We start from the raw sequence: 12,591 nt of genomic DNA, 5'->3' as shown, positions 1-12,591 counted from the left end.
ATATAATATTACTCTGATAATACTACGCAATAATTTTGTTGCATAGTATTATATTAAAGTATTTTGTTCCTTTGGGGAGTTTTCATTTCCTTCAGCGCCAGGCTATAACAAGTTGATAGTCCTATAAAATATAATGATATATACAGAAATAATGTTTATATTTAAATAAGCTGTGATAATAAGGTTAGAATCAAATTAGAAGAATTTGGTAGAGGAAATATATATATAAGTGGATCTGGGATAAAATTAGTGTTCGTACAGTAAATCTAGACATAATGTGAGAAAAGACAAACCGCCTAGAGGAATTGCCCTGCGGGAGAAAAGGAGGAAGCTGTTATCCCCCCCATTCCTTATAGGTTCAAAATTGTTTTGAGGGGCCAGAGGGGTGGCTCCAGTGGAGCTGCTGACCAGCTCGGGTGAGACCCTGAGCTCACACACACACCCCTTGCTGGGGAGTAAAAACCCGAGAACTGTTTGCAGTTGGTTGGCCTCCATGGTAACGTTCTTGTGAGCTCTGGGAAAGGCAAGGTAATCTTTAAGGGAAACGGCAGTGGGGAAGAAGATTTAATAAAGGCAACAGTCTAGGTGAAGGGAGACCTTCCTAAATCAATGCACATCTTCCCTAGAAGCACTTCATTGTGTTATGAGACTAACTGTTCCAGCAGCTGGCATACCAGCAGGAGCATGTCGATTTTGCTTCCTTGGTTACAGGGAGTGATAGTGTACTTGACCTTCGGCAAAGCAGGGTCACAGAGAGGGCATCTTTAAACAGCCCTGTCTTGTGTGGTGAATGGAATCTACACTGGCTGGCAGGGCTTGAAAGCACAGCCCTGTAGATCCATGCCCTCCACCATCCTGGGCAGTTTGGTTGGCCTCTGTGTGGCCTGGAGGTTGCTGAGGGAAAAATGTAGATGAAGCCTCAGGGAGCTGTTGGCATGGTAAGTGAGTGTCCAGGGCTCGCTCTCTGTTTCTGGGGAATCCCTGCAGTGCGGCATGTTTCAGTAGCACTTGTTTAAAGCAGCTGGTACGACTATACAGGATTTAGACATCAACTTGGTGTCTATTGCTAGGCTAACCTCCTAGCAAATTGTTTCTTCAAAAGACCTTGAAGTAGGGTCCATACTGAATAAATTCAGATGTGGCAAAAGCTGATTACTTGCTTGCTTGTTCTTTTCTTGGCAGGTTAATGTGCATATGAACACAGGTTTATGATCATATTGCTCTGGTTGTTTTACGTAATTGTGAGAGGTGGTGGTTGCTCTAAATTTTGACTGTAAGTGTGTTTGTTTGAAGGTCTCACTGTTAGCCCAGCTGGCCCGGAACTCCCATTTCTCTGGGTTTGGCCTTCTGAATGCTACTGATTGTTGATTCTGGATCTCTGTTTCTGTGCCAAGAAATTTAGGGGTCCGTTAGAAGAGTTGTTTATTTTCACTTTTGTTTTGAGACTCGGTCTCTCTGTGTAATCCTGGCTAGCCTTGAACTCATAATCCTCCTACTTCAGCCTCCTGAGTGTTGGGCTTACAGCCTTATGTCCCACCATTCCCAGCAGACCTGGGGGTGGGGGGACATTTATCACATTTAGGGGTTTAGTTGTTTTGGAAGTACTGGGACCCTGACATTTGCTCCACTGGTGCTTTACCATTTGAAGCATGCCTCTAGTCTGGCTTTTTGCTGGTTAAATAGAAATGGAGTATCTCAGACTTTACCGCTTGGGCTGGCTTTGATTCCTGGTTCTCCAGGTCCCAGGCTCCTGAGTAGGTGATGTTGGGCTACCATTAGCTAGCACTGGAAAATTATAAAGATGGGCTAATCCATTTTATATAAATGGCACTTATTTATATTGTTCAGGTTTCACCCTTCATTGACTTTACTACAGAAAAACGCTGAATTTGTAGCCCATGGGCCAGCTCGGAGGGCTCAGTGGTTTATATGAAGTGAAGAGTAGACTCCCTGAAGACCAGCAGCCACCTACAGTCTTCCTTTTGATGAAAGGACAGCACAAGAGGGCTTGTAACTCTTTGCCCAGTGACTCTTCACCAGGCTTCTGATTTAATGATTCTTTGAAATAGATTTAAAAGAAGGATGTAATACATTTCAGTGCAGGCTGAAGGCATCCCCGGACAGAAACCCTTATCCCACTTAGACATTTTCATTGTTCATTGTTTTCCTTGAGGGAGTGTTAGGGAGAAGTAGGAAGTTCCTGGTTGAGGTTTGTAACTTATTAGGTCCGCATGCTGTTTTCTAAACACTGTTTGAACTCTGTTGCTCAATTAATAACCTATGGGACTGTTAAAACCAAAACTTAAGAATAAATAGTAGAATAAACTGTAGAATTTGCACCTTAACTGTTAATATGAGCATCATCCTCTCACCAGAGGTTCATCTTTCAGTAAACACCTGTATGTAGGCAGTGGAGTGCTGTGATGGGATGGAGAAGTTTCCTGTGTTCCCGGCCCAGCGTGAGAATGCTCAATTTTCCATTGCAGGGAACTTCACAGGGAGCTAGTGTTAAGTGCTAATCTATACCTAGAGAATGGGTAGTTAGCAGACAGACAGGAGTAGAGATCTCAGAGCAGATCTCTGCAGAGTCCTGGGTTCAAAGCTTATATATAGTAAAGACTTTGTGCCTTCCCTAAGGTGTAATATATTCACTGGGCAGTTGTTGTCTTGGCAATACTAGCATTTGAACTCTGGGGCTTGGATTTGATAGTCAGGACACTCTACTACTCGAGCCCTGCCCTCAGCCTGCTTAACTTTTCCAATTTTTGCCTAAATGCTATTCCTCCCACCTCACTGGGATTTCAAGCACATGCCACCATGTTTCTTCATACATACTCTGTTTAAAACAATGTTAGATAGGAATGACCCTGAGTGGAGACTGTAGTATTATAATGGGCAAAGTTTACCCTGAAAAGGGCAAGTCAGTATGCCTTCGAGATTTGGGCTGGTTTCTTGTATGTTTCTCTGAAGACTTTTTTTCTTTTTTTTGTTTTTTTGTTTTTTTTGAAACAAGACCATGCTGAGGTATATAACAGTCACCTAAAGTCCAGCTCCTCCCCTGCACTTCCTTCACAATTCCACAACCACAGGTAGTGTCTTAGTGGCTAACAAATCAGATTGTCTTGGCAAAATCATTTGAACATATATATGAGAGTTATTTCTGGGTTCTCAATTCCATTGGTCTGTTTATCTGTGTTTATACCAATACCATACTGGGGTTGTTGTTGTAAATTGACAGTTTATTTTTAAACTTTTTTTGGTGCCAGTCCAAGGGCTTGAACTCAGGGCCTAGGTGCTATCCCTGAGCCTCTTTGTGCTCAAGGCTAATACTCTACCACTTGACTCAGAGTTCCACTTCTGGCTTTTTTTGGGTAGTTAATTGGAGATAAGAGTCTTACGAACTTTCCTGCACAAGCTGGTTTTGAACCATGATCCTCAGATCCTCAGCTTCCTGAGTAGAATTAAAGGTGTGAATCACTGGCACCTGGCTGACAGTTTATAACATTTTGCATTTATGAGGTACAAGGTGATGTTAGGATTTACAAATACAAAATGGAATAAACACGTCAAGTTACTTAATGTGTCCATTGTTTCAAATATTATTTTTGTGATATAATTTGAAACTTACTTTCTTGGCAACTTTGAAAATGACAATATGCAATTATTAACCATATTTACCATGCTATGTAATTGATCTAAAAAAAAAAAAACCCAACAACAAACCTGTGCACGGTAGTTCATACCTTTAATTCCCATCACGTGGGAATTGGAGATAGGAGAATTGGAGCCAAGTGTAGCTCCAAGCAAGAGCAGTACCCTATTTGAAAAATCTAAAAGGAAGAGGAGGAAAGGGAATAGAAAAGGATGGAAAAGGAAGGCAAACAAAAAAAAGAACAAGAAGGACTATGGTGTGGGTAGTGCTTGCCTAGTGAACCTGAGGCCCATTCTTCTCTGCCTCTGCTTTAGATTCCACATGTGAATGAGGACATGTAGTATTTATGTTTCTGTACATGGCATATTTCACTTAGCAAATGTTCTCCAATTCCATCCATGTTGTCATAAAGGGCAGACCTTTGTTATTGATGCACGCCATTGTATATATGTACTACATTTCCTCCATCCATTGATGGACCCTTAGGTTGGTTTGGCTACCTTGGCTAATGCTATACTGAACATCTCTTCAGATTTCAGATCTTTTGGGTGAATCCCCAGAAGAGAGATTAGCTAGATTAGCTAGAGGCAACTTTTTCTTTTCACGGTCTGGCTCTTTGGGTCGCTTGCAGTTCCATGTGAATTTTAGCATCTTCTGGTCAGTTTATACAAGAAAAGCGTCTGGAATTTTCTAGGAATTGTAGTGAATCTGTAAGTCAGTTTGCGGAGGATTGCCATCTTACCAGTCTTAAATCTTCTGGTCTATGCACACAGATTTTTTTATTTTTTATTTTTTTGGATCGGTCATGGGGCTTGAGCCTCAGGGACTGGGCACTGTCCCTGAGCTTTATCACTCAAGACTAGTGTCTTGAGCCGTGCCACTTTGAGCCACAGCGCCACTTCCTGTTTTCTGGTGGTTATTTGGAGATAGTCTCACAGACTGTCCTGCCCAGGCTGGCTTTGAACCACGATCCTCAGATCTCAGCCTCCTGAGTGGCTAGTATTACAGGCGTGAGCCACTGGTGCCCAGCCCAAGACAGTTTATTTAAGCTGTTTTATAATTCTAACAATCTTTTATAGTTTTCATTACAAATCTTATATTTATTATCTTATATTTTTCTAAATATTTTGCTCTTTTTGAGATTGTTTCCTTAGTTTTATTTTCAAGTCATTCATTGCTAATGTTACAGCTACAGTTGACTGTTCTACATTCGTCTTGTACCCTGTAACCTTGGAATTCATTTACTAGCTCTCAGTAGATTTTTTTTGGGGGGGGGTGAGGAGGGTGGACTGATTTTCTATATAAAAGATTATTTAATTTACAGATATAGTTTTAGGTCCTCTTTCCCAGTCAGGATGCATGCCTAACTTTTCTTTATTTCCCCCTAATACCTTGCTTGTGGCCTCTACGTCAATGTTTTGTGCAAGTGGTGAAAGCCAGCATCCTCATCTTGCTTCTCATCTCAGGGGGAATCTTTTAGTCTTTTGCCAGGTTGCAAACTTTCCTTCTGTTCCTACTTTGTTGAGTTGGGTTTTTTTTGTTTTTTTTTTTGTTTTTTGCCAGTCATGGTGCCTGAACCCTGGGCCTGGGCGCTGTCCCTCAGCTCTTCAGCTCAAGGCTAGTGCTCTACCACTTGAGCTACAGCACCACTTCCAGCTTTTTCTGCTTATGTGGTGCTGAGGAATCAAACCCAGGGCCTCATGCATGCAAGGCAAGCACTCTACCACTGAGCCACCTTCCCAGCCCCCTCTGTTGAGTTTTGATTGTGAAAGGGTATTAGATTTTCTCAAAGGCTTTCTCTGTCAAGTGAGATGATCATGTGGTCTCTTGTCCTTTACTTTTTTTTTTTTTTGGTCCGGTCGTAGGGCCTGAACTCTGGGCCTGGGCACTGTCCCTAAGCTCTTCAGCTCAAGGCTAGCGCTCTACCACTTGAGCCACAGCGCCACTTCCGGTTTTTTTCTTATGTGGTGCTGAGGAATCGAACCCAGGGCCTCAGGCATGCAAGGCAAGCGCTCTACCACTGAGCCACCTTCCCAGTCCCTGTCCTTTACTTTTTTTAATATGATGTACTATATTGATTTACATATGTTGAACCATCTGTGCATTTTTATCTATTTTTTTGTAGGTCGTGACCCTTGAACTCAGGTCCTGGTGCTGTCTATGAGCCCCTTTTGCTCAAGGCTAGCACTTTACCACTTGAGCCACAGCACTACTTCTGGCCTTTTCTGAATAATTTATTGGAGATAAGTATCTCACAGACTTTCCTGCCTGGCTGGCTTCAAACCATGATCTTTAGATCTCAGTCTCCTGAGTAGCTAGGATAACAGGTGTGAGCCACTAGCATCTTGCTAGCCTTGAGACAAACCCCACTTAGTCACAGTGTATAATCTTTTTTTTTTTTTTTTGGATCCGGTCGTGGGGCCTGAACTCTGGGCCTGGGCGCTGTCCCTCAGCTCTTCAGCTCAAGGCTAGCACTCTACTACTTGAGCCACAGCGCCACTTCCAGCTTTTTTTCTTTTTGCTTATGTGGTGCTGAGGAATTGAACCCAAGGCCTCAGGCATGCAAGGCAAGCACTCTACCACTGAGCCAGCTTCCCAGCCCCAGTGTATAATCTTTTAAATGTTCCTGGATATGGTTTGCTCTCTTTTGTAAGTTTTCTTTTCTTGTAGTATTGGGGTTTGAGCTCAGGCCCTCACATTTTCTAGGCAGGTACTCTGCCACATGTGCCATATCCCCAGCCTTTTTGCTTTTATTTTGCAGATAAGGTCTTGCCTTTGCCTAGAACCAACTTTGGACCTACATCTCTCATGTAGTAGCTTGGGTTATAGATGTGCATCACCATGTCTGGCTTGTTTGTTGAGAAGCAGATCTTGCTAAATAACTTTGCCTGTTCTGGCCTCTAAGCACAGTCATCCAGATCTCTACCTTCCAAGTAGCTGGGATTACATATTGAGGATTTTTAACATTGTATTCCTAAGAGATACTGGTCTATCATTTTCTTATTGGATCTTGATTTTGGTGTTGGCTAATACTGACCTCATAGAATGAATTAGGAAATGTTGTCTCCTGTGTTTTGGAACTATGTAGGGTATTAGTTCATGACATACTTTTAATCAAGAAAGTTGATATCTTCTTACTTCAGTACCCAGGTGCCAACTCAGCACTTTGAACCTTGCCTTTGGTAGGCATTGACTAAAGCCAAACCTTTATGTTCCTGGTGAGCTTTCCCAGCTCCATCCCTTTGGGACTGAGGCTTCCTAATGCTATGAAATGCTGTGATCCCAGTAGTTTTCAGTGTCTTGCAGGTTCTGTTTGTCCCTCCTGCACTGCTATGAGAGCCTTTCTCTGGAAAGTCATCTAAAAGAGTTTTACAGCTGGCTTTGAAAGTAGTGAAAATTTTCAAAGTTTCTCTCTAAGAAGTTATTTTGGTAACTTAAAAAAAATTAAATTGTGCAGAGCAGAAGTGAAAATTCCTTTGGTTTATCCTTGTATTTTCTACATTAGAAACAGCTATTTTAAGATGCTATTTTCTGGAGCCACCTTATGTTAATATCTCACTGATCCTTTGTCATGCTGGGTTAATACCTCAGAATTGTACAAGGCCATAGCAAAAAGAGACAGTTCTCAGGCTCCACTGGACATCTTTCTGACCCTTTTGATCTCACCCACAGGTACCACATACGCAGACCCTTCGGCCGGAATCTCCAGGGATGACCAGCCCCTCCCCACGCATCCAGATCATCTCCACCGACTCTGCGGTAGCCTCACCTCAGCGCATTCAGGTGCCCGCACCAGTCTTGCTGCGTTCTGGCCACACGCCCTGCCTTCCCTCCATCTGTTAAAAAACAATGTGCTAAGGGCTTCACTAAGTAGCTGCGCCTGTCAGAATCAAGTCTAGTACAACCTTGCTTATTTTAAAAATTTAACTAACAATTTCAAAGCAGCAATGTAACTGTTGCTCCAAACTATTGGGATGAAGTTCTATTTTATCCCTTACTTTGCTTTCAAACTGAGAGGCCACATATTATTTTATTTATTTTATTTTGGTGGGGGGGGGTCCAGTCATGGGGCCTGAACTCTGGGCCTGGGCGCTGTCCCTCAGCTCTTCAGCTCAAGGCTAGTGCTCTACCACTTGAGCCACAGCGCCACTTCCAGCTTTTTTCTTTTTGCTTATGTGGTGCTGAGGAATCGAACCCAGGGCCTCAGGCATGCAAGGCAAGCGCTCTACCATTAAGCCATCTTCCCAGCCCTTTTCTACCCTTTTGAACAAAGAAATGTCATGTACATTAAACTTGTGGGCTACACAGTGAGGGAAAGGAAAAATACGATGAAAGCTCAGAGACTTACTTTTACTAGAGCAAGCTCAGTCTACGGCCAAGCCAAAAGACATGAACGAAGATGAACAGCAGGAAAAGAAAATTAGTTACATAGCACAAGTATGAAATATAACCAAGAAGAGAGGCATCCAGGGAATAAATAACAAGATTGCCTTTATTTAGTTAATCTAAATGAAGTATGAGTGAACCGTTATGTAGTTACTAGAAAATAAAGTATCTGATACTTTTTTTTGGACTATCCTAAAGCTAGAAGACTTCTAATAAGTAAAATGAAACGAGTTTTTAAAGTTGTTTCCTGCATATCACACACACACACACAGAGACACATACACACACACACACACACACACACACACACACACACACATAATGCAGAAGTCATGTAGTTGTTATTGTTTTAACTTTACTCCAGTTCAAAAATAACATGTGTTTAAATGTGTAAAATTTGAGAAAACATTAATGAAAACATTCTCCCAAATGAGGATCATTATAAAGCTGTTATTTTTTTTCTTTTTTTCTTTGTTAAGTAAAGCTGATAGAAGTTGATTAGAAAAGACGATGACAGAGCACATATGCCATAGACACACACCGTGGGGAACACCACTTCAGGCCATCTCGGCCATCTTGGCTGTCTTTACCTACTTTGTTCCTATTTGCTAAAGAGTTGAAAGCAGGTCCTGTGTGGTTGCGTGTGGTAGGTGTTAGGATACTGATTACATAACACTTCCAGCCTTAGAAAGGAGCTTGCTATCCATTAGTAAAATTAGTTCCTTTCCCCTCCACTTTTTTTACTCGCATACTGGGATCTGAATTCAGGCCTTCGCGCTTGCTAGGAAGGTACTCTACCACTTGAGACGTGCCTCGACCCGTTTCTGCTTTTACCCAGGACTAACCTTAGATCCTGATCCTTCCAATCTCTACTTCTCAAGTAGCTGGAATCACAACATAAGCCACCAGACAGGCAGGTTATGATTGCAGACAAGGACCCAGTGGTTGCCATGGGAGACTCTTGGTATCTAGTTACTAGATTTTCTACTGTGTATTTCCGGAGAGAATACACATTCCTTTGTATCATAAGAATTCTGTTTCCCTAGGGGCCATTCTGCTATCCCATTTTATCTATCCACTAAGGCTGTTCTATGCACGGCACTCACTGCTGTCCTGCTGGAGTGCAGAGGTCCCTTGAACAGAGCTCTTATAACCCAAGTCCTTAGGATTAAGCTCTCACATTAAGGAAAGATAACCTTTTGGAGTAGGTTTTATGTATAATAAATATAGTTGAAAACCTTTCCATTGTGGCCTGTGAATAAAATTGGATGTGCCTATGTGCTACTAAATTGATCCAATTTCAGAGTTTAAGTTGTAAAAGTGTAATAAGGGTCACTGAGTAATTTCTTTGAATTGCTTGTTTCAGAAGTTTTTTACTCTTTCCATGTCTCCAAGTTGATAATGTTTCTTTTCTCTTAATAGTCCTGTGATGTCTCCCAAGAATCAGAGGAATTGATACTTATGTGTGTGAACTGAATGGGCAGTATATACATGCTGTAACAAAATTTACAGCAAGTGAGGCAGTGGAGAAACGGGTCTCCCCTCATCCCACAAGGGGTCACTATCACTATGTTGCTTATTTCAGAGAAGGGCTTTGCTTGTAAGTCTGTAAGCATACACATATATACTTTCTTACACAGGCATCAATAGTCTATGCATCTTCACAGTATTAACTATTAGTAACTATCTGGCACTAGTTCTATATAGTGTAAATGAGATACCTCTCTTTCTCTTGAACCCACACCTAGTTTGTTCTTTGAGAGAGGGTATGGCTACCTTTTTTGCCTAGCTATCCTCTTCATTCTGCTCCTCAGGTAGCTGGGATAACAGGCATTAGGAGCCAGTGTACCTGATCTTTCACCTTTCTTTTGATTGATGTTTACATGGTTCATCTTTCTTCATCCCTTTAATCTTCTTTTACCTCTGGGCTTTCTCTAGGCAATATAAATTAGGTCTTTTTTTTGTTACCTAACTAGTAACCTCTGTCTTTTAATGTCTATACATAACTTTTTCACATTTAACATGATGATTGAGGGGCTGGAGGAGTGGCTCAGTTGGTGGGTAGAGAGCTAGCCAATGAGTGAAAACATCAGGTACTGAGTTCGAGTTCTGGTCTTAGACCTAAAAAATTAAGAAAAAAGAAAATGGTGATTGATATATTTGGATTAATATCACCAATTTGTGACTCTTTCCATCAAAGGCTTTTCTTTCAGCTCTCTCTGGTATTGACTGAGCTTTTTACTTTTGTGATTCTCTTTATCTCGTCTTGTGGTATAGTCAAAATGTTTCTTTTTTGTTGTTGGTCCTGGGGCTTGAACTCTGGGCTTGGGCGTTGTCTCTCAGCTCTTCAGCTCAAGGCTAGCGCTCTACCACTTGAGCTACAGCGCCACTTCCAGTTTTCTGGTGGTTTATTGGAGATGAGTTTTACAGACTTTCCTGCCTGTTCTGGCTTTGAACCACGATCCTCAGATCTCAGCCTCCTGAGTAGCTAGGATTATGGGCATGAGCCACTGGCACCCGGCCAAGTCAAAATGTTTCTTTTAAGACAATTGCCAGTGGCTTATGCCTGTAATCCTGGCTACTCAGGAAATAAGACTCCCATGGACTTTCCTGCCATGGCTTGGCTTTGAACTGTGATCCTCAGATCTCAGCCTCCTGAGTAGCCAGGATTACAGGCATGAGCCACAGGTGTGAGCCACTAGCAACTGTTTTAAAAGAAACATTTTGACTTGGCTGGGTGCCGGTAGCTCATGTCCATAATCCTAGCTACACGGGAAGCTGAGATCTGAGGATTGCAATTCAAAGCCAGAACGGGCTTAGGAAAGTCCATGAAACTCTTATCTCCAATAAACCACCAGAAAACTGGAAGTGGCGCTGTAGCTCGTGGTAGAGCACTAGGCTTGAGCTGAAGAGCTGCGGGACAGTGCTCAGGCCCAGAGATAAGCCCCACAACTGATCCCCCCCCCAAAAAAAAATATATATATGCTTCGTTTAAAATGTTTCCATCTGTACCCTGTAGTTTATTATATACATTTTTAACTACTGTTAAGTCCCATCTATAAATGACACCTAATTTTAGTGAAATACAGAATTAAGCCATTTTGAAGTACAGTATGTAGTATTTAGTAGATTTGCAATTTACGACCACAACCTATATCTAGCTCCAAAACATTGCCATTTCCCTGGCCCCCTAGAAACGACCATTTTGTCTTACGGAATTCCATATAAATGGCAACACAAAAATCTGACTTTTGTTTTGGGGGAGTAGGCAGGAGGACTGAAGAGGCCAGTGTTCTGTGCCACAATATCTTATGTCGTGTGGCCATTGAATGGAATGGCAGAAGCAGATGGACAGTGGGGACAGATGGGTCCTGAGACAGAAGGTAAGGAGGAGACTGGACAAGCTAGGGAGAAGTAGGAGCGTAGTTACCACAATCTGAGGATTGAGGGTCAAAGCCAGCCTGGGTAGACAATCTCAAGAGACTCTTATCTCCAATTTATCAGCAAAAAGTGGAACTAGGGGTGTGGCTCAAATGATAGAGCACCAGCCTTGGGTGAAAAAAATGGAAGGAGAATGTTAGCTGTGAACAAAAAAAGCCAAGTAAGAGTGCAAGGCCTAGAGTGTGTACACACACACACAGAGCTTTTCAGAGACTGACAGCTTCTTCTGGTGAAGGTACTGCCTGCTTAGAAGGTTTTGGCTCTAGGCCTAGCTCTGTCCCCTCAGCTTGGCCAGTGCACATTGAATATCATCATATAGACACTGCAGAGGTTAGCCCTGCCCTCCTAGGGCAGACATTCTACTGGATGGAGACAGGGAAACACACATCCTTTGCATATAAGCAAAGGGTAGGTTAGGCTGCAGTTGGCCATTTAAAGCAGTAAGAGGGTTGCTGGAATCTTCTCACCATCTTCTTAGTGCAAAGGCATAGCCTGGTGGAATGTAGACTCAACAGTCTAGGCTCCCCTGTGCAGAGCTCTGACCTTCCTAGTAGCCACCCTTCAGCCTCCCCACTCTGTCCTTTTCCTTGCCCCAGTGGTCAGAGTGCCACTCTTAGGTACACATCTCTGCTGTGTCTTCCAGGTCCACAGACCCACACAGACTACAGTAAGTCCTGATCAGTGCTCCTGGCTCTGGAGCCCCACACAGTACCACTCTCCTTGGTCAGACTTCTGACAGGCTGTCCTGGCTCCATCCTTGCTGGGCCTACTCACAATGTGTGACTTGGTTTCTTTCTTCTTTGGCTTAGCAGCGTTTTGGCTGTGTAGTAGTCCATTTTGTGTACAGACCACATTTATTTATCCTTGCAGTCACACACATCGTGCCATACCATTTCATATTTCTATAGCAAAACATTGTTCCTAAAACGCCAACAGGTGGGTACAACTTGACTCACAGCCAAGCTCAGGACTCCATTCTGTCTTTATCTAGAGCTCCTCACTGAAGAAATAGTACATAAAAAAAAAATCTCAAGGTTTAGATTTTGCTCAGTTGTTCACCAATCACATTGGGACAAAGCCAACTTTTGGCAACAAGTGTTCTCCCTGTTCAG

General features: G+C 42.5%; 1 protein-coding gene across 5 annotated transcripts in view; it reads left to right on the top strand.

The window, feature by feature from the left end:
- Nucleotides 1–12,591, top strand: part of LOC138824836 (nuclear receptor subfamily 2 group C member 2) — a 59,974-nt gene that overhangs the window by 20,127 nt on the left and 27,256 nt on the right. For all 5 annotated transcript variants that reach the window (XR_011371196.1, XM_070019196.1, XM_070019193.1 and 2 more), the window contains one exon: nt 7,325–7,435. Coding sequence is in view for 4 of the 5 variants with exons in the window: in XM_070019193.1 (XP_069875294.1) it covers nt 7,325–7,435 (111 nt within the window). In the remaining variant the exon portion in view is untranslated. The remainder of the gene's footprint in view (nt 1–7,324; nt 7,436–12,591) is intronic.

This window comes from Dipodomys merriami, unplaced genomic scaffold (assembly GCF_024711535.1).
Source record: "Dipodomys merriami isolate MVZ:Mamm:240054 unplaced genomic scaffold, mDipMer1.0.p SCAF_13, whole genome shotgun sequence".
NCBI classification, from domain to species: Eukaryota; Metazoa; Chordata; class Mammalia; order Rodentia; family Heteromyidae; genus Dipodomys; species Dipodomys merriami.
The sequence above is the reverse complement of the archived record's forward strand: the minus strand, read 5'-3'. Positions and strand labels throughout refer to the sequence as shown.